Here is a 27,530-nt window from a genome sequence, read left to right on the forward strand (position 1 = left end):
TTCAGTACCTCCCTGTGGGAGAGGTTAGTCTTGACAGAGCACACTCTACCAGGCAGAAGGGCCAGAATTGAACAACATCAATGAGGCCATCCAGGCTCACTGAGGCCCAGTGGCGTCTCAGAGTCCTGTTAGACAGGAGGATGGGGGTAAAGCCAGTTATGCCACGCCTTCCTGCCTGACCAGTCAGAGACCAGGAGTTGAGGGAGGGGCCCTGGGGCTCAGTTACTGTTGTTCCAGTCAAGTGCCTCTCTACCCAGTCTCCAGTGATAGGTTGAGCTGAAGTTACAGTTTCTGGCATCTTCTTCCTTCAAAGTTTTGACTCATGGTTCCCAACTGGCTGGGTGAAAGGGTCTTCTCCTGGGGAGGGGAGCCAAGGAAGCATCTCTCTCTCCACCTCCCTAGCCCCCATCTCTGCTTCCCTATACTCCCTTTGCCATTCCTGCTGCCCTAACTCTAGAGAAGGAAAGGAGCTGAAACTGGAGGGAGAGGTGTATGTTGGGGGGATTGGCGGAACACTTATCCAGGGCTCAGGGTGCCTGGCTCTAAGATCCCTCTTGAGCTGGGCTGTAGGTCAAGCCCCCTTCCCTGAATCCTTTCCTACCCTGATAACAGGGGCTAGGTGTCAGGGTAGGGGAGCCCAAGCTGGCTCTCTGCAGACTTAATGATGCAGCCTCACTGCTCAGAATGAAAGAGTCAAATGCGGCTCCAGGAATGGGCACCACTGATAGACACTTGGGGTTCCACCGTTCCCCACCCTCTTGCCTATGCAACCTATTTTCCAGAACCCAGTGAGCCAAGCCCCGACTTGATTCCAGTGGGGGTTGGGTGAGCAGAATGGGACATTCTATGAGAGTGGCAGGGGAGGGACTGATGGTGGTTTTGCTAGGGATGGGGCCAGGATTCCAGGGCCCAGGCCAGTGTGTGGCCAGGGTGGATAAACAGAGCTGTAGCATGAAAATTCCCTTACCTCATGATGCAAAGAACTAGGCATCCCTGAGCATCCCTGGACGTCAGGAGGCCTAGGTTGCCTAAGAAAAGATGATGGGGGCGGATCCCAGGTTTTTCTGGGATGAATTAAGTTGGGGTTTCCTAAATGAAATCAAGGAGTTCAGCCTTGGAGTGGTTGCGATGGGGGGAGTCTCAGTGGTCTAGAGAGGAGGGATAGAAAGGAAGGGGAGGGCTAGCACAGTGGCATGTGCCTGCAATCCCAGTTACTTGGAAGATTGAGGTAAGAGGATGGAATTTTTTTTTTTATTAGCGCTTTATGGTTATACATAGTAGTTGGGTCTATCCTGACAAAGTCATACATACATGGAAACGAAATATGTTTTAATAATGAGGATTTACTGTTTGGTGTTTTCTTTCTCAGCTTCTAAACCTTTGCATCTCTTTTTCCACCTCTTTCAGGAAAAAAAAAATAACTTTAACCTTTCTTCTCTCTCTGGCTATGGCCCATCTCGACCCTATTTCCTATAATATTTCACACTTTCATTTCCACCATTCTTCTCAAAAGCTAATGTTCCTCATTTCCTAAGTTTCCTTTCATGTTTTGGTTCACTCCCATTTGGATTGTGGCTCCACCATTCTGCTGAATTTCCACCGGCTAAGATCACCAATGGTTTCCTATGGTCTGACTTCACTTCTTAGTTCTTTTTGTTTGTTTGTTTTCAAAAATCAAATATATTTCTTTTCACCAACAAGAAACAATTAGATAATTAAAGAGGAAAGTACTATTTGCAGTAGCTTAAAAATAGAAACAAAATAATTATAGAGGAATTAAACAAAATGTGAAGGATTTGTATAGGATGGAAATTTTGAGGCCAGCCTGGGCAACTTAGCAAGACCCTGTCTCAAATAAAATTGAAGAAGACTGGAAATGTGGCTCCATCTGGGTTCAATCATATGAAGTAAAAATAAACAAATAAGTAAAATATAAATTGGAAAGGGTTAGAAAGGAGACAGAGAAGTCAGGATGGGGCAGTGGGATCAGTGGAGGTGATGGATTTCTCTCTGCCACTCTTTGAGTGACTACCCACTGCCACAGTGTCTGGGGAATCCTGTTCAGTGATTCTAATCTTCACTTTCTATTTATACTCCCATGAGCTTCCAAAATAGCTCTCTTCCACGGAGTCCACATGGGCAGATAATCCTGAAGGGAGGCAGGAGACAGTGTGTCGACCCTCTTGGGTTTCTTGGTATTAGGGATATATTATTTGCTCCTTCCTTTTCCCAACAGGTTGCCCCCTGCCCCCTGCATCTCACCAAGGAGAGATCCATGGACTTTGCACATACCAGGTTTCTCTCTGCATTCTGGTCACACTCCGACTGAGAGAAAAGACAGATTACTAAGAAGGTAACAGCCCCCCTGAACCCCTCCTGGTCCTAGGGAAGCTGGTTGGGCCAGCAAGTCAGAGACTGCCCATTGATAACTGGTGCCTGGGCCCTGCCCTCTCTCCCTCCTCCCTACTGGTCCTCCTTGGAGGCTCTCTCTCATCCACCACTCTTCTAGTTCCATCATCATTCATTCATATGCCCTGGCTTCCCTAGCAGTTAGACTCCAGTGTCAGGAGCTGGGAGGGAGGCAGGAGGGGAGAAAGGAAGCTGGCATTCAGCACGACCAGAGCACCCCCCCACAGGGGAGGTAGAGGGGGTGAAGAAAAGCTCAACACCCCTCCTCTTCCTCATGCCTCACTGCTAGGTCACACATTTCAATAAAATGAACAATAAAGAACCAGGCACAATGGCACATGCTTGTAATTCCAGCTACTCAGGAGGCCGAGGCGGGAGGATTGCGATTTAGAGGCCAGTCTGGGTAACTTAGCCAGACCCTGTCTCAATATAAAAAAATAAAGGGATGGGGTGTAGCTCGGTGGTAGAGTGCCCCTGGGCTCAGTTCCCAGTACCATGAAAATAAGTAATTATATAAACAAATAAAAACAATAAGAAAGAGATTGGGACATTCATAAAAGGGACTTTATTGAGGTGCCCAGTGATGTTCTGGGATCTCCTCCTTGCTCCCAGCTCTCCAGTCACCCACCCTCACCTAGAGGAGACCACATTTCCCCATGAGGGTAAGGGCTTAGGGAATACATCAGTGTATAAATATAGAGGAAGGGGCAGGGCGATGGGAGTCTCTGGAAAAGGAAGTAGGGGACTCTTGAGTCGTGACGTCCCCAATAGAGTGTGTGGGGAAAGGAAACCAGAAACAAGAAAGGCAAGAAGCAAGAGGCGGTTTCTCAGTAGAGGCAGAGGGAGCAGAGAGGAGGAGCCTATAGGGAGGGTCCATAAATCGGTTGCACCCCTTCTTTCTGTTCTCACCTCCAGTTTGGTCCCACTGTCCACTCACTCCTCTTTGTACCCTCTCTCCCAGCCCCAGGTAGGGGTTGTTGCTGCCTGGATATTCCAGTTGTTTCACATCTTCCTTGCCTTTGTACATGACCTTTTACCAAGGCCCCTCCCTCTTTTTGCCCAAACTCCTCCTCATTCTCTAAGTATCAGTTCACACATCTCTATAGTGACACCTCTGAGGTGACCCAGAGCCAGGCCCAGGTTCCCTCTTCTATGCTCCCACTGGTGCCTGCTCCTACTCCTGAGTTAGCAGAGACCACCTGGGGTCATGCTCTGTTCTGTCAGCCCCAATCTCCAACATAGACTTGGGAGCTTTGGGTTCTCACAGTCTAGCACAATCCAGGCACACCAAGTATGGCAGTGGTAGGGAGGGAAGGAGGGAGGAGGAGGAGGAGAGAGAGAGAGAGAGAGAGAGAGAGAGAGAGAGAGAGAGAGAGACAGGAGAGAGAGAGAGAGAGAGAGATCAGGTATTGCGGGGAGACAGGAAGGAGGGATGGAGTGAAGCGTGAAGCAGAAAGGAAAATAGAGAGCATGGGACTGAGATTGTGGGTGCTTCTGGTTATCAGACCACTGTGCTGAGGGTGGAGGAGTCCTCAGAGCGCACTTGCAGCACAGGGACTCGCTTGAGGGGACGCCGGGTCTCATCCCGGTTCTGCCACACATAGTGGATCAGATAAGCCACCACCAGTGTTAGCCAGCCCCCCATGGTGACCAGCAGGGCCACATCAGTGCTCCTCCGAGCCCCACCCCGCCCTGTCCCACACAGCTCTTCTTCCCCAGCCAACAGCAGGAACTCCTGCCCCACAAGGTCTGGTCGGGCTCCTGGGCCACACACAATGCCTGTCCCAGTGCCTGGCACCAGCCTCACCTGCCTGAGCACTTCCTGGAGGGCACAGTCACAGCGCCATGGGTTGGCAGACAGGTTCACTTGGATCTGCAGCCCCACAAAGGCCTCCACGGGCACCGAGGCCAGCTGGTTGGCAGAGAGGTCAAGGTGGCGTAGAGTGCCTGCCAGACCCTGGAAAGCTGCCCCTGAGAGGTGGGCAAGGGCATTATGGGACAGATCCAACTCTTCCAGGATGGGCAGGTGCTGGAAGGCACCGGCTGGCAACGATGCCAGCTGGTTGGCATCCAGGAAGAGCTTGCGGGTGTCATTGGGGATGCCGGTGGGCACAGCACTCAAGCCTGCCTGGCTGCAGCGGAATGTCCTCTCACCGGCTTCCTCTGCCACGTAGCAGCCCTGGGGAGGTGCCCGGGGGCTGGGCACAGGCCCCCCTATGCCTATCACCAGTAGGAGGGGCAGGAGTAGAGCAGCTGGTGGGAGCATGGCCACAGATTGGCATAGTCCTGGAGTAGAGTAGGATCTGGGGAAGAAAAGATCACATGAAGGAAAGCAAAGAAAATTCCATCCCCACTGCCAGCTCTTTCTCCCTGGTGTCCCTCTGTGGAATGTCTTTGCACTGGGGTCACTCTTGGGAGCTCTCTCAGCCTGGGTGACTTTCTCACTTCTTCCTTAGGGTCTCTCTTGATCTAGGGCATCTTAATAGGGCTCTTTGGATAGAGACTCTTAGGGTTTGTTGATTCTGGAAGGGTTAATCTCTGAGGTCTTTTGATCCAAGGTCCTGTTGATGTGAGTCTGGGGGTTTCTAAGTTTCTTCCTCTGCCTGGGTATTGACTTTCGTGTTGGAATAATGACTTTTCCCCTAGGTGGGCCAGGTAGGCATCAGAGGGTCTGGTTGGCATCCATGTTAAGGAAGCAAGGAGGACAGATGAATGATAGGACTTCAGGGCATGCAGCTAGACCCGATGACTAGGTAAGCTAGGCTTGATGACTACTCTGGCCCCACCTTCTATGCCCATCAAACCCTTTTCCAGAAGCATCCACCCCTCTACTGGCCTCAGCTCTGTGCTTGCTGCTGTTTGTCCTCCCTCCACCTCACCCTCCTACTCCCTGCCTCTCACCCTTGTTGATGGCAGAGTCCTTCCTGTGCTTTCTTCTTCCCGGAAGTAGCCTCCCTGCTGCTGGGCTCTGGAGACCTGCTTCCTCCTTCAGAAGACCTGTTTGCTCATAGCAGCTGAATTCTGGGGCCTGGGGCCCCAAGTGTATTGGGTTTCCTTGCATGTGACTCTGGGCCACAGGTGTCGGATACCTGAGCCATGACCTGGTCAGGCGATGCCAAGAGAGAGCAGATCCTGAACCCTGGTGAACTCAGCTGTGGGAGACCAGGCTTCAAGTTCACTCCCTGCCTTGGGCCCCCTTCCCAAGGCCCTATCATTGCCATCTTCCGTCACTGCTCTCCCAGGCAGTGCTAAGACTGCCTTCCAGAACGTTCTTTCCTTGACCTGAGCCTGGCCAGGCAGAAGGACTGCTTGCTTGGCAGTCCAGAAGTGGGTGGGCCCCATCTCACATTCATTGCCTCCAGCAACCTGTATCCTCCAACTCCATCTCTGTCACTGCTCTTTTCTGCTTTCCTCCATACCTTGTGGACATTCTTCCACAGACTTTAATGGTAAACAAACCTTCCTATACCTTTTCTTTGGAAAGCACCTCTGTAGAGGACCTTAACTGGCTTCTCACACTGCTAACCCTCTTGCCTGCCAGGGGGCGCTGTGGTTCAATTTTAGTTTGTTCTTGCTGTGGGTGGTGGTCTGATCCCTCTGGGAGTTGGAGGGAATTCTTTTTTTTTTTTTTTTTTTTTTTTTTTTGGTGGTACTGCGAATTGAACCCAGGGCCTCACTAAGTTGTTCAGCCTGTCATCCAACTTGAAATCCTCCTGCTCCAGCCTCCAGAGTATCTGAGATTAGAGGCAGGCATCACCATGTCAGCTGGAAGGTTTTTGTTTTTGTTTTTGTGGTACTGGGGATTGAACTTGGGGACACTTGACCACTGAGTCATATCCCCAGCCATTTTATGTATTTTATTGAGAGGCAGGGTCTCTTTGAGTTGCTAAGCGCCTCACTTTTGCTGAGGCTGGCTTTGAACTCGAAATCCTCGTGCCCCAGCCTCTGGAGTTGCTAGAATTTCAGGCATGAGCCACCATGCCTGGCTGGAAGGGGTTCTTAAAAGGTGCCTGAAGTCTGATAGGGTGGTCCAAGAGTTTTTCTGCAGACTTTATGTTCTAGATTGGAACAGACTCAAGTTTTTCTCCATGTGCTGGGTCCTGGGCTCCCTGGTTGGCACTCTTCTTCCTGCCTGAGAACCAAAGACAGTTTGGACAACTTATTCCTCTTGGCCACTTGATCCCATCTCATGCAGCCCACCTGACCCCATTTCTCTATCCCCTCCTAATGTCCACTGGATGCTGGGAAGGAAGGATTCGAAACCAGAAGACATATTTTGTGTGTGTGTTGGGCACAGCATCTCTCCAAGTCCTCATATCTGCCTTTGCAAGTGAGAATACTGCTGCAGGGCGAGAGGATCCACCAGGGTGGAGTGGACATGAGGGAACTCTAGGAAGCACTGTGCAAATGCTAGTTGTTATGATCACTGTTCTCCAGAACACACTATGGCCTTCCTTCATGATTTTAGCACCCAGGACAAATTTCCCCTCTCTACCTCATCTCTTGTATTCTGTAGGGGCAAAAGTGACAAGAGGTCATGGAGATGAATGTGCATGTGAATGATCCATCTAATACCTTAGCTCATGGTGGTTTTTCTTCTGTATTTCTTCTGTATTCCCTTGACCCTCAGGTCTAACGGCATCAGCTGTCCTGGGTACTCCGTAGTGGTACCATTCTATCCATGCCATCTCCAGTTTGGTGCTGGATTTAGAGCTTCACAGAGCTCAAAGGAAGGGTCCATTCAGTTGAACCCCCTTAGATTGCAGATGAGTTAACTGAAACCCAGAATGTGACCAGAGTCTCACAGTAGGTCGGTGGCCTTACAAAGACCACAGTCAACTTTCCTGATTCATTTTCCAACCACTTCCCATTCCACTGGCACCTCTCTTACCTCTGTGCTGCACTTGCCAACACCCTGTGCCTTTGACTTTTGATCTCTGATGATACCTGGAGGATCATATGGAACCCTGGTTCTCCCACTAGGTCTGAAAGGTGGAAGAGAACAGTAGAGTGGGGTGTCACAAAGGCTAGGAAGGGGGGTCTTGCACAAAGGAGGATGAAGTCAGATGCTATGCAGACCTTTGAGGAGGAAAACTTTGTTGGATTTTCTAAGAGATTGTGGGTGACCAGGGCCATGCACTGTGCAAAATGAAAATATGGGACCCTTTGTTCAATAACTTAAGAATTTCAAGAAAGTGAGAGCAGAGTGTCAAACCAAGTGTGGGGCCTTCTGAGCACAGGACAGGGCCTCCTGCCACTTCATAGGTTGCCTGCTCATGAATGAAGTTAACCCTGTGGGTTAACCTTTTTTTTTGTGTGTGTGTCTTTTAATTTTACCATACATCAAATTACACATTGAGATCAAACTGCATATTCACCATTTTGTTTTGCTATCTTAAAATTTAACATTGTACTTTCAGCATTTCCCACCTTATTAAAAATTCTTTATAAACATCCCTTTTGTGCTTCATTTTTCTAACACAGAAGTATATTAATATGCTAATATTTTGAATACTGCTTCACAGGAATTATATTTCTAACTAAAATATCAGTAAATGTTTTACATTTTTAATCACACAATTAAAAATATATCAAAGGCCAGGTGTGATGATGCATGCCTGTAATCCCAGTGGCTCAGGAGGCTGAGGCAGGAGGATGGCAAGTTTAAAGTCAACCTCGACAACTTAGTGAGACCCTATCTCTAAAAACAAAACAAAGCAAAACAAAAAATAGCCAAAAAGGATTGGAGATGTGGCTCTGTTGCTAATCCCCTCTGGTTTCAATCCTGGTACCCCCCAAATATATCAAAGAATATAAAATGTATGATATATACATTAGTTGTATATGTCAACTAATATGTATATGACATTTATACATATAAACATATATGTCATATGAGAGAGTAAAGGTAAAAGAAAAAACAGCTGTAATTTAGGGGATTTTAACATTAAGGAGATTCATTTCTCCTTAGCAGTCCCAAATCCATTTGAAAGTAACAGATAAAATAATTTAGTTTTATTCTGATGAGTTCTCAGTAGAAAGGTTGAAAAGTCAATAACTCTCTGAAAGGTAATAGCTGTTTTGTTTGTGAAATGACTTCCATTCCAGAGTAGTACTTTATTTTGCACATGTTATCAGGGCACTGTTAGGGATTCAGCAATCCACTTGATTCTGTCTGGTTCATTTCTTCAAGTGGAATGACATATCCTTAAAGAAACAGTTATTTTTCAATGATTTCTACTTATCCCGTCATGAGTAGTATCCAGCTTCTCCTGAGTTCTGTAGCTGTTTGTGAGTAGGACCTACCATCCCATCTGTCTCAGGCTAGGATTCTCTTTCATTAGGGAATCCCCTGCATGAACTCTGTCCTGTTCTATTGTCAGGAGGTCCCCTCTTATCTGGACACAACATGGTTTCAGAGGTTCCGTCCATCGTTGATCCACTCCATTGCTTTGGGTCTGAGGTGAGGCAGAATATCATGGCAAATGGTGTGGCAGAGGAAAGCTTCTAAATATGTATCAGTATTCCAAGAATTTGGAACAACTTCCCTGTTCGTTGCTTCTTCCATGCTAGTCAGAGCTCTCTTCATCTTTTACCTGGTCTACTCTGGGCCCAGGGCAGAACATTATGGGTAAAAGGTGTGGTGGAGGAAAGCAGTTCAAGACATGACAACCAGGCAGTGGAGAGAGACCCCCGTGGGTTAACTTTGGACGACCAGTTTCAGAAGCATGATGGGGTCAGAATCAGAATCAGACGGTGGGCTACCACATGATGTCACCTTTGGGGATACACTCACCCCTCACTCATTGTTGTGGAATCAATGGAGGCATCTCTCAGGGTCACACTCATCCAAGGAATCAGATAAAAATACATTTTCTACTTTTGGGCAGGAGAAGCAAACATTTTCTCTGTAAGTCTTCTTGTTAGTTAAGCTGAGCATCCTGCCACTGAATACTTGGGTGTCCATTTTGGGATTGTGCCTAATGTGGAATAGGAAGCTGTGAAACCCTCCTCCTCCTGCTGCTCTCTCATACTGGGCAGAGGGGTTAGCTAAGGCATAACAACAGACCCTGGTCATTCGTGGAGAGTTATTTCCTTCTCAGACTAGGAGAGCTGCCAGGCAAGAGTGGGACTGGGCTACCCTGCACAGCAGCTGTGGGAGAGGCAGGCAGTCCATGCACGTGGGAGGGGCTACGTGGGCCTGTGGATATGGTACATTAAGGGAGGCTGAGTGCAGGGCTCAATAAACAGGGGAGATCTGGTATACACTGAAAGCTGGGGCTTGGCAGAAATTTTTCTCTGCCATTCATTCTTTCATTCACTCCTTCAGGGAGGAGTTCCTGGGAGTCCTGTGTTCCAAGTACTTTGCTAGTCAAAAAGGGTACAGACGTGTTCTCAAGGTGCTGGATCTGTAGCAGAGGTTCTCAAAACTCATCCTGCACCCTAGAATCACTCAGTAATGCTGGGGATTCATCTGGGCCAATTAAATCACAATCTCCATGGGTGGTCTGGGCACTAGTCTCTTTCCACAGCTCCCCAAGTATTTCTAATGTAGTCTGAGTTGAGAACTGTTGGTCTAGAGGAAATGTAGACATGCCAACACATGTCTCCATGCATTGACGCATGGCCAGAACTGACGTGCATACAAGGAACTTTGAAGCATAGAGAGAGAATAATGTGGCAGAACCTGCTGGATGCCCACGTGGTATCAATTCTTTACCTTCTTCTGTGGTAACACACATGATTTGGGAGGAGCTACGTATTCAGTCCCTGATGATTGAAACTGATTGGTTCTTCAGGTATCATGGATCCTGTTACAGCCCACTTTTCTAGCTTCATTGACAGCTGGAGGTGACCCAATTCTGGTCAATGCTTGTAAGTAGGAGTTTGGTTGAAGGGTTCTCTTTGATTTACTCATACGAGAGAACCTGCTAGAACCTGCTCTTCTCCCTACTTTCTCCCTGCTTTAACACAGAAGGTCAATTCTAGCCATCTCATGATCACGAGACAATAAAACAGGAAGGAAGAGTCAAGAATATTACTGAAATGTTGGCCTGAACATCACTGAAAGACACCCACCATGGCCTACCTTTCGATTCATTATGTGAGAAAGGTAAGTCCCTACTTCAACTTGGCTGCGCATTAGAATACAGGAGGCTTTGAAAGTGATGCCTGGGTCCATCCACAGGGATGCATGTGAGGTCTGGCATGTGCCTGGTGACAGGAATTTTAAGAAACTCTTTAGGTAGCTCATTAGATTTAACCTGGGGGAAGAATCATTGCTTTGCTTGGGTTTTCCTCATTGGTACACTAGCTTTTCCAGGGTATAAGGCAAAACTCCAAAAAGAGTGACCTTCAAGCTGGTCTTCAAGGCCAGGTTCATGAAGTGGGGAAGCACAGAAACAGCTTAACTTCCAGACTGTAGAGTGGTTGGAGCAGCTGGTGGCAAAGGCTATGGTTAAAGAAGTGGAAATGGACCAGATCTTTGTGGGCTTGTGTACCAAGTAAGAATTGGGACATTGGCCCAACCTGATAGAAGGATGGGTTTTGAATTAGATTTGATATTTGGGTCACTTTGCTGGTTGTGTGCAGGACATGTTGGTGGAAGGAAGAACAGAGACAGTAACAGTCCAGGTAGAAGAGGAGTGGAAGCCATGGCATGGGACTGGAGGAGCCATTAGTGTGGCATTCTATACCTGGTAGTGGCCTGTGGCATGTAAGGGAACACCCTTGGGAAGGCAAAGACCACCTGATATTTATACTAGTGGGCACAACCTTCTCCAGTCCCCTTGGGCCTTCAGTTCTCTGGATCTCACATACTCTGAGATCCCTTCTAGCCTGATACTCAAGGCGTCCACGATGGTGGGGAGAGGAGTGGCTGAGGCACGGCAGGGCTATAGCTCCCAAGTTCAGGACCCAGGAAAGTAATCCTCTCAGTCTTCTGTTCCACTGATGTTGGAGACCTTCAGGTCCAGGGTGCATGGAAGGGGTAATTGAAAGGGAAGGAGGAGGGTAGTTACTTTCCCTAACATGACCCATCTAATGCCAGGCTACTGGTCAGTTTCAGGGAGATGGGCAGTAAGGTCTCTGCTATTCTTGTTCCCTGTGGAAAAGGACAAAGTGTAGACATCTCAAGCTCCCATCCTTCAGTGTACTTTCTCATTCACTCAACACATATCTGAGCACTAGGGTCTCGCAGGCACTGGGATGCAGAGAGAATTAAATATCCTCCATACAATAGGGATGGACTAGTGTGTGTACAAATACCTGATAGGTGAGGTCCAGCTGGCGTGTTTGCAAGTGTCCCAGGAGCCCAGAGAGGAAGCAGTGGGCTCTGCCTGGGCATTGGAGAAGGTAACAGCTAAGCTAGGCTTTGAAGGATGAATAGGGGGCTACTAGCTGGAAAGGGCAAGAGGAAAACATTACAGGTTGAGGCAACTCCGAGAGAGAGCAAGGTGAGTAGCTCCAAGTGGCTACAGTCTGGGGTGTACGTTCAGAAACACACTTCAGCTAACATTGGCTAAAGATCTGCTCAGTGCAGGAAATGCAAATGTGAGGAAGACACAGATGGAGCAGCTAGAGGGGAAGTTGGTCTGTAACAGAGTTTGTACATATAAAGTCCTTTACCCTGTGCCAGGAGCACATCAAACACTTAATAATATTAGTTATGATTATTTCTGTAGGATGAGCTGGTTTTCGTCAGGGGAAGAAGGTGGTCTGAATTTCCAGATAGGTGAGACCTACTAGGAGTAGAAACTCAATTGAAAGAGCACTAGAGGGTCTTGTCTTAAATCTATTGACTTTATATCCATTGTATTTTTTTTTTTTTTTTTTTTGGTATCGGGAATTGAAGCCAGTGGCATTCAACCACTGTGCCACATACCCAGCCCTTTTTATATTTTATTTAGAGACGGGGGTCTCGCTAAGTTGCTTAGGACCTTGCTATGTTGCTGAGGCTGGCTTTGAACTTGTGACCCTCCTGCCTCAGCCTCCTGGTCGCAGGGATCACAGGAGTGCGGTACCAGGCCCGGCATTGCATTGTACTTTTGCTCTGTAATAGTTTGTTTTCTTTTTCTTTTCTTTTTTTTTTTTTTTTTATTGCAATACTGGATTGCAATGACAGGATCTTGCACATACTAGCCAAGAGCTCTACCAGTGAACTATATCCCCAGTCCTTTTTATTTTATTTTGAGACAGGGTCTCACTAAGTTTCAAAGCCTGGCCTCAAACTTGCAGTCCTCTTGCCTCAGCCTCCCTAGTAGCTGGGATTATAGGTTTGTGCTACCATACTTGGCATATTTCCAGTTTTCTGAACTATTTTTATTCCTGAAAGAAAACATCAATTCTCCCTATCAAGGTATATGCAGATTGAAGAGTTTCTGAAGAACCTCCCCACACTTGGTTCACAGAGAGGGGAGGTTCTGGTTCCCAAGTGTTGGCTCAGTCCTTTTCCTCTTATGCCTCCAAACAGCCAAAGGGCTGGGTGACGGAGGCAGGATGGAATGCCCGAGACCTGTGCTTGCACCTCTTCTGGTTTCTCCCCTGCTTGGTAGTCCTCAGGAGGGTCACTCAATCCTTCCTGTTATCCTTGGCATCCATCCTCCCATCCTCCCATATGTTTGGGGGTGCCCCTGCCCCAAATACAACACAACTGTCAGTGAAACCAACAACTCTTTCCTGCTTTGCACTTGCTCTGGGTGGACCTCAACACCTCCCCTTCAGGAAGCAGTGGAGAGGAGGTTGAGAAGCAGTAGGTGGTAGGAGGGGAGGGGTGGTATTCTCTCCCCCAGGGGCTGGGGCAAGACACGCCTCTTCTTGATGTCCTGCCTCCTGGCTTCTGCCACTGCTGTCTTTCAGAGAATGTACTCCCTGTTTATCATGCTGTCTGCCTGCAAGAGCCACCCCTACTCATTGGGGGTTGTCTTGCCACCCCTACTCGCTCAGATGGAAACACCCTGAAGGCTGGGTAATGTGTTTACCTCTGCACACTAAGCAGCTCCCAGAGGGCCGGGAGAGCCTGTAACTGCAGCTGGCTCTGTTTTAAAAACGCATTTTATAAAAAATTTAAAAGTAATATCACATTACACAAAGTTTGAAACTAGAGAATGAAAAAGATCGCTCCAAATCCCTTCATCCTAATACAAGGTCTGTTTTTATTTTGTTGAATTTCCATAGCCTAGTAGAGGCTGCAAAATCATTCAAATGTGGAATGAATTGATAAAAGGCAACACTTATCAAGCATTTAACTATGTGCCAGGAATTGTTCTAAGCGTTTCATATTTATTGATCCTTTTAATCTTTACAACATGAAGTGGGTATTATGATTGTCACCATCTCCATTTAGAAATGAGGTAACCAAAGCCCAGACAGGTTTAGTAAGTTGCCTCAGATCACACAACTGTTAACTAGAGGAGCTGGGAGTTGATCTTGGTGCCAGGATCTTACCACTCTAGCTTTGATTATTTAAAAAAAAAAGATTATGGTTTTTATATTTTTTATAACTTTATTTATTTTTATGTGGTGCTGAGGATCAAACCCAGTGCCTCACATGTGCTAGGCACGCACTCTACCACTGAGCCACAACCCCAGTCCCATTTTTGCTTATCTTAATCATTAATGTATATGTATGTTTAGAAAATAAAAAATAGAGAAAATAATATAAGGAACCTCATGTATCCATCACCTAGCTTCAGTAATTATCACCTTATGATCTGTTTGTTTATTACCCTAGTCCAGATTATTCTGGAGCAAATCCAGTTATTGCATCATTTCAACCACAAATAATTTAGTGTGTATCTCTAAAATATAACATGGATTTTTTAAAGTAAAAAACACCTTGCTGCAGTACCATATCATGCCCTAAAATGTATAATTCCTCATCAAATACCTAGTCAGCATTTAAATTTCCCTGATAATTTAATAAAATCTTTTTTAAAAGTTCTTTTGTTTGAATCAGGATCCAAATAAGGCTTTTGGTTTATATACTGTTTAATTTATTTTAATCTATAAGCCTCCCCCCCCCCCCTTTTTTTTTTTTACTTCCAATCTTATTTAAGAGAGTTGAGCATTTGTCTTTATTTTCCTTCCCTGATTACATCCCTGGGAAATGCTTACGATATTCTGTATCCTTATCTTTTTTTTTGCGGGGGATGGGTAATGGGGATTGATTTCATGGGCACTCTACCACTAAGCCACATCCCCAGCCCTTTTTTGTATTTTATTTGGAGACAGGGCCTCACTGAGTGGCTTAGCGCCTCACTAAATTGCTGAGGATGGCTTTGAACTCACGATCCTTCTTCAGCCTCCCAAGCTGCTGGGATTACAGGCGTGCCCAACCACCACACCTGGCCCTTATCTTTAATCTAGCAAACATTTTCTCATACTGCCAGAGTTTTCACAATCGTTTACTAAATAGCTTCATATATCCATATAGTAGATATACCATGTCTTTTTTTTTTTTTTTTTCAGTGCTGGGGATTGAACTCATAACTTGCACTTGCCAGGTGAGCACTCCACCACCTAGTTATATCTCCAGCCTGACCATAACTTTTTCCTGGGCCCTTAGGCTGCTTCCAGTCTCCCACTACTATAAATATTTCTGGAATGGACATCTTCACACATTGCAGCTTTTCCTGTACATGCGATGGCTTCCTTAGAATGTGCTATCAGAAGTGTGAACGCTTTTTCTGAGGCACGAACAATTTTTCAGTTTCTTGGCATGAAGAGCTAATTGTTTGTCCAAGGATTTGTGTGTTCCCTGGCACTACATACTGGCACTCATTCTTGAATGGTGCTCGGGATGTTTGGTGAAGACACAGTAATTACAAGGGCAAAGAGTTAGAGGAGAAAGATGATGACAGGACTCTGGCTAAATAAAGCAGAAAGTGATCCACAATATACCACAAACCCAGAGTGAGTCAGAATTCTCCTCATTCCTGTTGTGAAAAAAAAAAAAAAAAACACCCTTGATAACAGAAGTTATTAATAGGCTATGACATGTGCAGTGATCTTTTCGTTGACTCTGCATTAGTCAGAGTCTTACTGGAGATAGGGACCCTGGATGGTCATTGAACTTCACAGAGATGTGAGGAAACTAGCAAAGATCCACAGCTGGATAGACTTAATGGAGGGTGGACGAAACCAGAAAAAAGTCAAGAGTCAAGCAGGCTCACTATGGACAGAACAGAGACATTGATCTTGCCTCAGTGCCAGGCAGGTTTCTGTGAGGACAACTGTCAGCAGAGGGTTGAATGTAAGGAAAGGGCCTCCACCAACCAGGAGGCATGTCTGGGGACACAAAACAGGGTTTTTCAGGCTCTGGGTTGATTATTTAGATCCTGGGATGAGCACTCTTGCGACTTTGACCCGGGAAACATTTGGAAACTGCCAGATCTGCGGCTCTGGGTGGTTCAGATACCTACCTGCCTGATACCAGCTTTGGTGCCTCTGGGGATCCCACTCCAGCTTTGTGACAATTGCTTCCTAGCAGTCCTCTGAGAAGGGGTTGGTGGATCTGAAGAAAGTGCTACCCAGCTTTCCTGGGCCAACCCTCTTCCTGTCCCCACACATTCAGTTCAGGGTGCATTTCTAGCCAGCCAGGTTGGCATGCCATGACATCATCTGATCCTGCTCTTCCAGCCCTGGTGAGCAGGGTGAACTTAGAGAGGAGCTGGGTGGGGGAGTGGAAACTACCCAGACAAGGTCCTCTTGTTGCATGGAGAATGGGAGTGACCCAGGTTACCTTAAGAGCCTTTTAGTTCAGCTTCCTACAATGTGATAGGTGCTTTACATACATTCTTTTGAATTCACACAACAATGTTGGAGTTAAGGTTTCATAAGTGTGGAAATGGAGTTGAAGACAAGTTAAGTAATTTGCCCAGGGTCACACTGCTGATAAAGGAATGCCTACACCGTGTCTACCTAGCTGTAAAATCTGAAAATCTGAGCCCTTGCCTTTAGAGCATGCATGCAGACATGAAAATTGCAGACCAGAGCTTCCCACCCAAAGCCACACATGCTGACCTGAGACAATAACTCAGGCTCCTAACTATTCATCAAGAAATCTTTCTATGACACGTGGCTTATTCTGATGCCTGAAGTGACCCAGGATGCAGCAGGGCCCAGGCCAGCCTGGATCAAGTGTAACTGAGAAGTTGGCAGAGTTTGGACAGACTCTGTTTTCTGCCCCACAGATCCTTAACCCAGGAAACGTCGTGAAAATCCTATCCCAGGAGGATCCAGCAGGGCAAAGGGCTGGGCTAGTCAGTTTCTGGAGGGGCCATTCTGGGGCCAGGGCACAGGCAATGAGGTGTAGTGGGAAAACTTGCACGTGGGTCAGAATATCCCAACGGGGATCTACTGCAAGTTACTTAAAGCTCCAAGTTTCTTCGTCAGAAAAATTGGGGTAGGGAGCTGGACGTGTTGACGAACGACTGCAATCCCAGTTACTCGCGAGCCTGAGGCTGGAGGACAGTAAGTTTAAGACCAGTCTGGGCAACTTGGGAAGACCCTGTTTCAAAAATAAATAAGTAAATAAAATAATAATAATAATAATAAAAATGGCTGGGGGGGGCTGGGGATATAGCTCAGTTGGTAGAGTGCTTGCTTTGTATACACAAGGCCCTGGGTTCAATCCCCAGCAACACACACACAAAAAAAAAAAAAAAAAAAAAAAAAATGGCTGGGGATGTAGCTTAGTGGTAGGGCGCCCCTGAGTTCAATTTCCAGTTTTGTCAAAACGAAAAAACAAGACAAGGGTAAATCACGCTTGAAGGGCGCAAGCGCAAAAGCTGTGATCGTTACGCACCAAACTAATACCATCTGATGTCACTGTAGCGTCACCGGGAAACATTCGGGGCTGTGCGGCCCTAGCAAGACCGGAGCGGGAACAGGAACGGGAGTCGGAGAAAAACTACAATACCCAGGAGGCACCGGGCGACCGGCGCGCGGCGGTGACGTCGCGGAGGCCGGCGCGAGGCGCTGCTTCGGCCGGAGCTGCCAGCGGGGTGCTGCCGCCGCTGGTTGTTACAGCTGCTGAAGCAGCTACGGCCCCTGCTCCCGGGCACCCCTCCCGGGCCCTCGACCTCCGGCTCCGCACGGTGAGTCCGAACCGGTAACTTTGGAGTAGCGGAACCCGGAGGCCCGGGGCTAGAGGAGGGGCGGGAAAGAAAGTGGGGGTTGTTGGAGGGGCGCCGCAGACCTGGGGAGACCTGGGCAGGGTGATTGGGAATGAAGGGGGCTGCTGCATCACCCTGGGAGGGGCCCGTAGAGGAAAGTGGGAGTAGGAGACCAGGGGTAGGACTTCGGGGAGGAGTGTTTCGGCTGGGGTGGGGGGCGGGGAGAGGCTGGACTTAGGGGATAAAGGTTTTGGCTGGGTGAACGCGTGGAAATGGGGGTGGGGCCCCGGACCCTGCCTGGCTCGAGTGTCAGGTCCCAAGCTGGAAAGCAAAGCGGGAGGCCCTCGGGCCAGAAGTCCCACTCAGAAAACCCCAACAATAGTTAGGATTCCGCCTCCTCGCTCCTCCCTGCCCCCGGGTTAGAGAAGGTTCCCTTTCTTTCTACTCCCACCGACCTCCAGAGTTGGGGAGGCTGGGCCACAGCCAAGAGGTGAGCCACTTTGGTCCTGCATGTTGGGGGTGGGCGGAGCGGTAGTGTCATTGTGGCGTGCTGCCACGGGCTCCCCTTTGGGGTCTTCGGGGTACAGTCCTGGATGTTTGGGCTCGTCATCCACAAGGCAGGAGGCTTACTGTTTAAAGGTTTGCTTTTACCTGGGGGAGGGAATGGGAAACACTCATCTATCTAGTGGCTGCCCTGGGGCGCACTCTGGCCTTGACGTGAGTGTCTGACAGACTGGTTGGGCCGGGATGTTCGTGTGTGGAGCCAAGGGGGAGGGGAAAAGAGCTACCAGCAAAAAAGTGGTTAACAGAACAGAGTTGCTGCAGGCTCTGGTTTGAGGTAGGTTATGAAACCGAATCAGGGGCTAGTTCTGGCAGCCACCTGCCAGCTATGGCAGCGAAACTTTGCAGTGTGAGCTTCTGGGGACCTATCTGCATTTGCCAGCCTCTTCTCCCTATTTCTCCACTACTGGGAGAAGGGTCAGTTGATTACTAATGGAAGCGACATGTACCGCAGTTACCAAAGTCCCAAGAGTGCTTTCTATCTGCCAGTGTTTTTTTCTTTCTTAGTTTATGAGTCTCTAAGGTCTTTTTTTGGGGGGTGGGGTAGGGCAGTGGTCTCCTAGGGCTTCCTGCTCTAGTCTTAAGGCTTCAGGAAGAAGCTTCCCAGAGTGTTATCTAGGGCCTAGATCCAGGCTCTTCTTAGACTCATCAGGCTTTGTTGGATTCCCTGTTAGACAGAAGGGGGTGTAGAGTCTTATGATCTGGGATTCAGCAAGGCTTTTCTCACTCCTGGACAAAATGCTAGGGAGGGCTAGAAGTCTTTCTGCATCTGCAGCCCTGGAGGTCTGACTTACGAAGGGAGGGGCAACAGTTTCTGGTGAGACTTGGGGAACTCTGCCCCTCTCCTTAGTGGTAAGTTCTTAAGAGCCCTCACCTCTCAGACAGACACAGCCTCTGTCCCAGGTGGAGCCTTTTGTGTAGTAGGTGTCCCCAGGGCTGTGTTAAGGTAACTGAAGTCCCAAGGCTCTGGGAAGGTAAACAACTGATTTTCTAGTTCCTTTTGTTTCTGTTATGCTCAATTATCCTGCTTAATGGGCTGGGCCAATGGGCCCCAGGAGCATCACTTCCACCAGGGTGCACCCCAGGCCAGCTCATGTATGTTTGCTTGTTGGGAAACTTTGTTGTGGGTCTCATTTCCCTGAGGCCTGTAAGGTTTGAGTTTCTAAGAAGAGGAAATTTGCTTCCATTGTTCTGTAAGTAAGGAACTGACCCATGAGGATTCTGGGTCCTATGCAGACTTGGCTAGGATCCTGCCAGGAGAGTTAGTATCTGAGTCTAAGGGGATTGGCCCAATGGGTTGATGGAGGTGGTCTTCCGGGCACTTCCAGGGTATCTCTGTCTGGGATTCCTTTCTACAATTCCAGGAAAGATGGGGTTGTTACCATGGTGATGACTTTGGGGTCTTTAGCAGACAGGACCCTACCTCGGGTATGGAGGTGAGCCAGCACACAGGTGTCATCTGCTCCCATCTTCTACTGGTCACAGGACCCTCAGGGGTCTGGGGACAGCCAAGTTCTGGACAAGGGGCAGATCTTTCCCTTCCTGCCTTCTCTGCTCCCCTCTGCCCACTCTAGATATGTTGAGGGATTGCTATTTCCTGGGCATCAAAGGCGGCCTTCTGGTTCCTCCTGCTGACAGGGCTTCTACCACTGGAATTGGGGAGGGGAAGGGATCGTGTTAACACCTGGAAACAGGTGCTGGGAGGGGAGGCTGAGGTGAGGATGGATGGGGCAGAGAAGGAAGGAGAGAAAAGGGAGGTCACAGGTATAATTTTGTGTCCTTGGGAGGGTGGCTTTCAGCTGCCTTTGGGAACTATAGATGTTGGTCATGCTCTGTATCTTCCCCTCCCCTCTTTCTCCTCTGCCAATCCTCCTGGGCTAAAGTTTGGATCCAGGTTTGGAGAATTAGGGGTGGATAGAAAGAGTGACTCCAAAGTACTTCATCCACTGCTGCCTGTGCCCACAGGGCTCACCTCCTTTTACTCCTGTGGGAAAGGTTTAGGGTAGGAGAGGTCTCCTCAGGCCCTCAGAGCCAGCAGGAATTATGCTGAGGGAGAATTGTGGAGGGGTAAAGGCCCTGGAGATTTGACAGCAGAATGACTGGCATCCCAAGGGTTAGTCTGAGTGTCTGCCAAATGGATACAATGTCTGGGTGGGTGGTTTTGTGTCACCTTCCAGATCTGAGCAAAGCTTGTCTCTCTAATGAGTTTTCTCTTCCCACCCTCTTTCTCCTCCTTTAGTCTTCCTGGGCTAAGCTTTGGGGAGATCTAGGATGGGTAGGAAGAGTGATCCCAAAGAACTTCATCCACTGCTGCCTGTACCCACAGGCCTTGCCTCCTTTTACTACTGTAGGAAGAGCTTAGGGTAGGAGAGGTCTCCTCAGGCCCTCAGTGAGACAGAGTCAGTGAGAATTATACTGAGGGAGACTAGGAGTCAGACCTCTTTTCTCCCCCCAGTAGGAAGGGGGCCTTCATAGAAATGCAATAGCAGGTGACCTTGAGGGATGGACATTGATTTCTCTGCTCTGGACCTGGATACCTTTTGATGATCTGTCCTCCTAGGCACTTACAGGGCACTGTCCTGATGGGATGATGCATAGGACAGCCAAGTGTTAATTCCACCCCAGCAGTAGGAAATGACTAGAGACAAGTCCATATGGACTTTTCTCCAGCCTCCATTCTTGTGAAAAAAAAAGCAGTGAGACTATATGGAATTCTCAGGGAAGGAAGATCCTGCCATTCTGCTGGATCCAGAGGGTGTGAGGGGGCAGGGGAAGTGGTGTGGCCTGTCTCATCTGTGCTGCTTGTTTGCAGAGCAGCAGCGGAGAGGGGTGGCAGGATGAATGTGGGCACAGCACACAGCGAAGTGAACCCCAATACGCGGGTGATGAATAGCCGCGGCATCTGGCTCTCCTATGTGCTCGCCATCGGGCTTCTCCATGTCGTGCTGCTGAGCATCCCCTTCGTGAGTGTCCCTGTCGTCTGGACCCTCACCAACCTCATCCACAACATGGTGAGAGCCTGCCCACTACATCTGACAACATGCGCTGCTCTTCGATGGGGCTGAGAAATGGGAGGAACCTGCCAAATGTGGGCCAGGTAGCAGGGAGACAACCTGACTTATGCTGCCAGAACCCAGGCCTACCTCTTACCTTTCCATCCCACTCCTCCTCCTGGGTTCTAGCCCTGTGAACACCTATAAGAAGAGTCAAATCTGCAGAGTTGTCTACATCTTCAGGATGGGGTGGCTTGCGGATTTGGAAACCAAGGGCTCTGAAGTATCCCCAGGACCCAGGAATCCTAGTGCCTAGCCTGGAGCAGAAAGGCTCTTTTCCCAAGTTAGGATCTCATGCCATCCTTCACTCTGGTCATCCTTTCCTCCTTAGCACCCATTGCCTCTTACTCCTTTGGTGGGCAGGCAGGAGTCTAGTCCCCCTCAGCTTGCCCCTTCTTGCTGGCTCATGGAGGCACAAACTGGGTTAGAGGACAGCATCTCTGTTCCTTTTCTGCAGCTAACTCTTCTTCCTTTCAGTCTCCTCATGCCAGGTCTGCCCTCTCTCCCTGGAGTCCTCTTGTTCTCCTGCCAATCTCCCAGCTGCTCCATCTTGGCCTCCAGCCCATATCCCCCCTGCCCAACAGGGGGAGGCTGCAGATCACCTGGAACTACTTCTGTGACTGGGTTGAGGAGCTAAGCTGGGGGCCCTTTTGCCTTTTGTATCCTCTAACTAAGGCACCCCTCTCCAGGGCATGTACATCTTCCTGCACACAGTGAAAGGGACACCCTTCGAGACCCCAGACCAGGGCAAAGCGAGATTGCTGACCCACTGGGAGCAGATGGACTACGGGGTCCAGTTCACCGCTTCTCGGAAGTTCTTGACCATCACGCCCATTGTGCTGTGAGTGCCTTTGCTAATGAGGATACCAGTAGGCAGGACAAGGCCTGGGGGAGCCTGGGGCCAACCAGACCTAACCCCTCTCCAACTCTGGCCCTTGGGGATGGAATGAACAGAAGGGAAGGTGAAAGATCCCTGGGTCTTACACCGTGCTCAGGCCTAGGGCCTCCCTGACCCTGTCTTTTCTCAGTTGGAAAGACACTGACTGACATAGGCCCACAGGCCTGGAGTGCAGGAGGGGGCTGAGCTAAGAGGGCCCTTGGTACCCTGGGAGATCTTGTCATTCCGCTTCTGGTGTGGAGACATCTCCTATAATTCCTTAGTGGTCAGAATTCTGAGGGAGGAGGGGACCTCTGGTCTTTCATCTCTCTCCCCAACCTTTCCCTCTAGGTACTTCCTAACCAGCTTCTACACCAAGTACGACCAGATTCATTTCATCCTCAACACTGTGTCTCTGATGAGCGTTCTCATCCCTAAGCTGCCCCAGCTCCATGGAGTCCGCATTTTTGGCATCAATAAGTACTGAGGGTGCAGCCCCTTCCCCAGCCTGGGGTGGCAGGGGAGGGGTGGAAGGCGTTTGCTGTGATGCTGAAGACAAGGAGCCTCTGGACACTGCCGGAGATGGAGATGGGGATCATGCCTCGGCTTAGGTCCCCCTTGCTTCCCCAGTAGCCGACTTGGAGTAGCTTGTAGTGGGGTTGGGGTGGGCCCCTGGGCTCTAACCCATTCTGATTTTTTTGATCTTTTCCTTTTGCCTTTTGAATTGACTCCATGGGGGTGGTCATAGAAGGGGCTGGGCTCCTGGGCTGAACATGGACCTGGATCTCCAGGGTCAGGACAGGAGGTGAGGGAGAAAGCCCTGCTTGCTTGTTTACCCTCAGGCAGCCAAAGCACTTTAACCCCTGTGAGGGAGCAGAGAAAGGTACGGCTTCTGGATTGTTTCCTTTTGGCTCTCCAGGCTATAGGGCAACAGTGTTTTTTTGTACCTATGGAAGCAAGTGTGTGACAGTACCTCACCCCTCTGGGTGGAGAGCCGTCTGATTGTAGGTCCCAGGCTTTTGGTGGCTCCCCTGCACCCTACTCTGGGTGCTGGGTGGGAGTGGGGAGGGTGAGGAGAGGGGAGGTGGTGGGGGGCATACATGGCCTGGTTCCAGAGGTAAAGGGCCAGGGCTCTGCCATCCTGGTCCTGGTAGAGGTTGGGAGAGGACAGTGCTGGGTAAGGGTGGGGTAGTGAGCTGAGTCTTAGAAGAGTGGGCCTTAGCAGTAGCGGAAGTATATTGTAAGGGGTGGGCGGAAGCTAGACCCACCTCCTCCTGGGATGCCAGCTTTCAGGGTTTCCTCACCCACAGAATGGTCTTGGGGAGAGGTAAGGGAAGTGGCTGTGGATTTGAAATTCCTGGGTTGGCATGAGGGGTGGACATGGGTGGAGGAGGCCATGTCATTGTAAGCACAGGTACAGTTTGACACTGTCCTCTGTGTGGTGCGAGGGTGTGGGGAAGCTGCAACAGAAACGGTAAACAATGGGGCCCTTCCGTAGCCCCTCACCTTGTGACCTCCCTCTTCAGACTGGTGCCAGGCAGAGCCTCTTGAGGGACATGTACACGTGGGGCTCTGAAACCACCTCCCCAAGAGTTTGGTGGACTGAAGGGTCCTGTAGGATTGTGGCGGGGGTGGGGGGAGTTGTGGTGGAAGGAGCGAGGAGTGGCAGTAGGCACTGTCTCAGCCCAAGGAGGGAGACAGGTGGGGCTGGAGAGGAGGTGCTTTCTTCCCCCCTAGTCCTGCTGGGAGCGTGTTACACTGACAAGGTGTGGGTGCCTGAACCCTCTCCTGGGGGGCCTGAGGGAGGAGAGGAGGTCACTCATCCTATTTTCTGCCTCCTATCCCCACCCCCACCCCATGTATCACAGGGAACTTTCACCTTAAATCTTTCTAAGCAAAGTGTGAATAGGATTTTTACTCCCTTTGTACAGTATTCTGAGAAACGCAAATAAAGGGCAATGTGTTCCTGTTTCCCCTGTGTCTGGCCTCTGTTTCCTGGAGGGCCCTGGGGGAGGGGGCAGCAGCTCCTGCCCATGCAGTGGTGGGGACTCTGGGACTGCTGGCTCCTCAGGCCCCATTAGGCCATGCACCTCTGGCTTCATAGGCAGGGGGCCCTTCAGTGGCCAGGGAGAGGGTCTGTCTAGCCATGGTTTTACAAACGGAGTGGTGGGGGTGGGAGGGCAGTCCTTCCCTCTGAAACTCACCTTTTCTCATTCTCCCAAGGTTGTTCCTAGTCGCTAAGGAATTTCCATGCTTCCTCCTCCTTCCATGGAGCATAGTGGGAAGGGAAGAGGTAACCCCAGGACTTCTTGAGTCTCACACAGCCTAGAGAGGGAGGAGTTCTTATCTCCTGAGGACATGGCTTTTCAGGGTGTCTGTACAGTATTTAATCTCCTACTCCTGGGACAGGTGCAAAGTCCCAGACAGGAGGGAGAACCTCCCCTTGGCAGCCTCGCTCCTCCAAGCTTGGTCCAGCTTCATGGCATCCTTGAAGTGGGGTCTGGAAGAGTGCAAGATCTTTGCTGAAGTCCACCCCCCCGCCCCCGACTCCCCAAGTGGGGCCACAGAGCAGTGAGAGGAGAAATGCTGCCCCTGGGTCCAGTCCTGGGAGTGGGACTGCCCAGGTTGCTTCCATGGCTGGTAGGAGTGCAATTAGGGCAAGGTTCAGGGCACATCAACAGTGATCTCTGTTCCAGTCCCCATGCTGTCACTTGCTAGCTGTATGGCCTTACAGCCATAAGGTTAGAAATGAGGGATGCAGAGACCAGAATACAGTCTGGGCTCATATAGGTGGTTACCTCTGAGAGAGGACACAGGGGCAGGGCCAGAGACCTCTCCCTGGAGAAGGAAGTTGATGAAGAGGGTAGGTATCATCCAGAAAGGAGGACATGCATCTCCCTGAGAAGGTCCACAGGGGTATGTGATGGGCAGGGAGGCTGAGTCCTACTGGCTCAGCCTGTTCTTTGCAGGCATTGACTGCAATTGTTTGGAGTCTTCATTGCTGCCCATCATAGTGTAGCATTTGGGTAGCTGGCTCTGAGGTCACTGTCCTGTCCCTGACAGCCATGTATTGCTTGCTGACACTTGGTTGATACCCACCCATATTCCATTTCTCTAACTCACAGGATAGCACAACCCAGGCTGCCCTGTTCTGTACCATTCTCTGGCTCAAACTCACCTGGGATATCTATCAGGATCTTCCATCTATTTCTTGGGTCCAAAAGAAAGGAAGGGGTTCTGGTCTAATTTGCCTCCAGCCCAGCTACGAAAGCTTATCTAAAGATCTGGGAGGTGGGGCACATAGCCCTACCCACCCTTCCCAGAAGTGCTCCACCTGGGAACTTTGAAATACTTTATATCTTCCTGAGACTCAGAGGCCAGGAATTGTGCAGAGATCTGACAGGGGATTCTGATAATTTCCATTTTTGGTGAGCAGCTGAGGACGAGAGAGAAGGTAGGTAGTCTTTGAGAAAGGTCTGTGGTCCTGGTCACTCTTTCCAAACACCTAGAAGAATTCCCAGCTTGGGAGAAAGTTGAGAGTTGGCTGCCACAATGGGGGCAGGGGCAGAAAAGGAGCAGTGGGTGAGCAAGTGCCTGGGTCAGGAGCAGAGACTGAGGAGAAGGTGGCCAGAGGTAGGATGGGAAGCAGATCTCGGGAAGCTTTGTTTCCTTCTGAGGTCAACTTCATCACTACCACCCAGTTGGAAATGGTAAGGAGGTACCCATCCAACTGCCTTGTAGAATGCAGCAAGGGAGAGAGGCCCAGGAATCAGAGCCAAGGGAAGAAATAGCCAGTTGGGGCTGGTCATGTGAAGTCTAGATGCTGTGCCTCACCTCTTCCTGGTTCCTGTGTCACATTGGTGACAGTCTGACTGGGGGATGAAGGGGCCTGCTTCATGCCCTTGGAACAGGGGGCAGCTCTACTATGAGTGATGCAGAAAACAGGTCTCACTTTGCTTGTTTGGGGTAATCCCTACTCCATCCTTCCTTCATATGGGTTCCATGAAGGGCAGAGGAGAATCTGGAATCTGTAGTGTTTACTCCTATTTATCATGCCTCACTTTTTAAAAATGAGGAAGGTAAACCATTCCAGGTTCTAGTTGTCCTGGAATCTTTGGCTCTTCCTTGATCCTAATCTGCCAAAGGTAGATTTAAATACCTGAACCGTACCCTCCTCCCCCAAACTGAAATTAGCTTCCTTTAGCCAGTTAGTCCAGACACAATGCTTAGTATGGTTGAGGAAGTCACAAGAAATGTGACTGGATGAAGTGGATGCTGGAGAGGATATGATTGCTGTCAGAAGCAATCCACTGCTTCTCTGGTGATGGGGAAGAGGAGACCCCTGGGGATGGTGCTGCTACAGAATAGACCTCATCTTGCAGGACATACTGCAGGAGGGTGAAGTGTGACGAGCTGGACACTGGGCTTCCAGGTCAGTAGGAGGTGAATGAGGCACAGAGGACTCCCCTGCCCTACTCAATTCTATACTCAATTCCCTACTGCCATCAGTCAAGCCAGCCAACTGATTTGTACATCATGTCTGCACACCACAATTTACGAAATTCACCAAAGAGCTGCACAGGGGAGGGGAGAAGGGGAAGTAGAGATTTCTTTTAAATTAGCTGAGCTCTCCTCATGCTTTTTGTTTTGTTTTGGTACTGGGATGGAACCCAGATGCACATTACCACTGAACTACATTCCATCTCTTTTTATTTTGAGACTGAGTCTATTTGGTGTGCTTTCTCTGGAGATGGCTTGCATTCTCCCTTGAATATCTCTGCTCTCCTAAATAAATCTTTGGTCTCTGAAAACAAAACAAAAACAAAAAACAAAATAAGAACAAAAAAAGGAAAAGCCTATCTGTTTGCATACAAAATTCAGGGGCAGAGGTGAAACCAAACCGAAAAAATCCTTGCAATGAAGTGAATTGGTAATATGAATTTATTTCCAGCAACTTGGTTTGCTCTCTTTTCAAAAAGATTTTTATATTTTTAAAAAAATTTTGAGGCAGGATCTTGCTCAGTTACTTAGGGCCTTCAATAAGTTGCCAAGACTGAAACTGTGGCATATATATACAATGGAATATTACTCCACAATGAAGAATGATAAAATTATGGCATTTGCAGGCAAATGGATGAAATTGGAGAATATCATGCTAAGTGAGATAAGCCAATCTCAAAAAACCAAAGGACGAATGATCTCGCTGATAAACGGATGATGACACATAATGGGGGGTGGGTGGGAGGGGTTAGTGTTAGGGTTAGGGTTAGGTTTAGGGTTAGGGATAAGGAGGGTGGTAAGAATGGAGGAAAGAAGAAGGACTGTATAGAGGGAAAAGAGGGGTGGGAGGGGTGGGGGGAAGGGAAAAAATAATGAATCAAACATCATCGCCCTATGTAAATTTATGATTACACAAATGGTATGCCTTGACTCCATGTACAAATAGAGAAACAACATGTATCCCATTTGTATACAATAAAAAAAAAAAAAAAAAAAGGTTGCCAAGACTGGTCT

General features: G+C 49.0%; 2 protein-coding genes across 4 annotated transcripts; one reads left to right on the top strand and one right to left on the bottom strand.

Moving 5' to 3' along the window:
• Positions 1–3,910: 3,910 nt before the first annotated feature.
• Positions 3,911–19,555, bottom strand: Lrrc3c (leucine rich repeat containing 3C). The gene is made up of 4 exons (XM_047543791.1): positions 19,510–19,555; positions 17,330–17,556; positions 7,456–7,478; positions 3,911–4,712 (listed from the first exon to the last, which is right to left on the bottom strand). Exons 1-4 carry the CDS (start codon positions 19,553–19,555, stop codon positions 3,911–3,913), a joined length of 1,098 nt encoding a protein of 365 aa, XP_047399747.1.
• On the top strand, positions 10,353–23,987 carry Ormdl3 (ORMDL sphingolipid biosynthesis regulator 3). 3 transcript variants are annotated; one of them, XM_047547831.1, is made up of 5 exons: positions 10,353–10,522; positions 17,245–17,507; positions 20,904–21,097; positions 21,829–21,980; positions 22,368–23,987. In XM_047547831.1, the coding sequence occupies exons 3-5, from the start codon at positions 20,924–20,926 to the stop codon at positions 22,501–22,503; spliced, it is 462 nt and encodes a 153-aa protein (XP_047403787.1). In that variant the 5' UTR covers positions 10,353–10,522; positions 17,245–17,507; positions 20,904–20,923; the 3' UTR covers positions 22,504–23,987. The 3 variants fall into 3 exon arrangements, with proteins under 3 accessions (XP_047403787.1, XP_047403786.1, XP_047403788.1); XM_047547830.1 differs by having other exon boundaries at positions 10,354–10,522; positions 20,899–21,097; XM_047547832.1 differs by lacking the exons at positions 10,353–10,522; positions 17,245–17,507 and adding an exon at positions 17,882–18,015 and having other exon boundaries at positions 20,899–21,097.
• The last annotated feature ends 3,543 nt before the right edge of the window (positions 23,988–27,530 follow it).

This window comes from Sciurus carolinensis, chromosome 3 (assembly GCF_902686445.1).
Source record: "Sciurus carolinensis chromosome 3, mSciCar1.2, whole genome shotgun sequence".
NCBI classification, from domain to species: domain Eukaryota; kingdom Metazoa; phylum Chordata; class Mammalia; order Rodentia; family Sciuridae; genus Sciurus; species Sciurus carolinensis.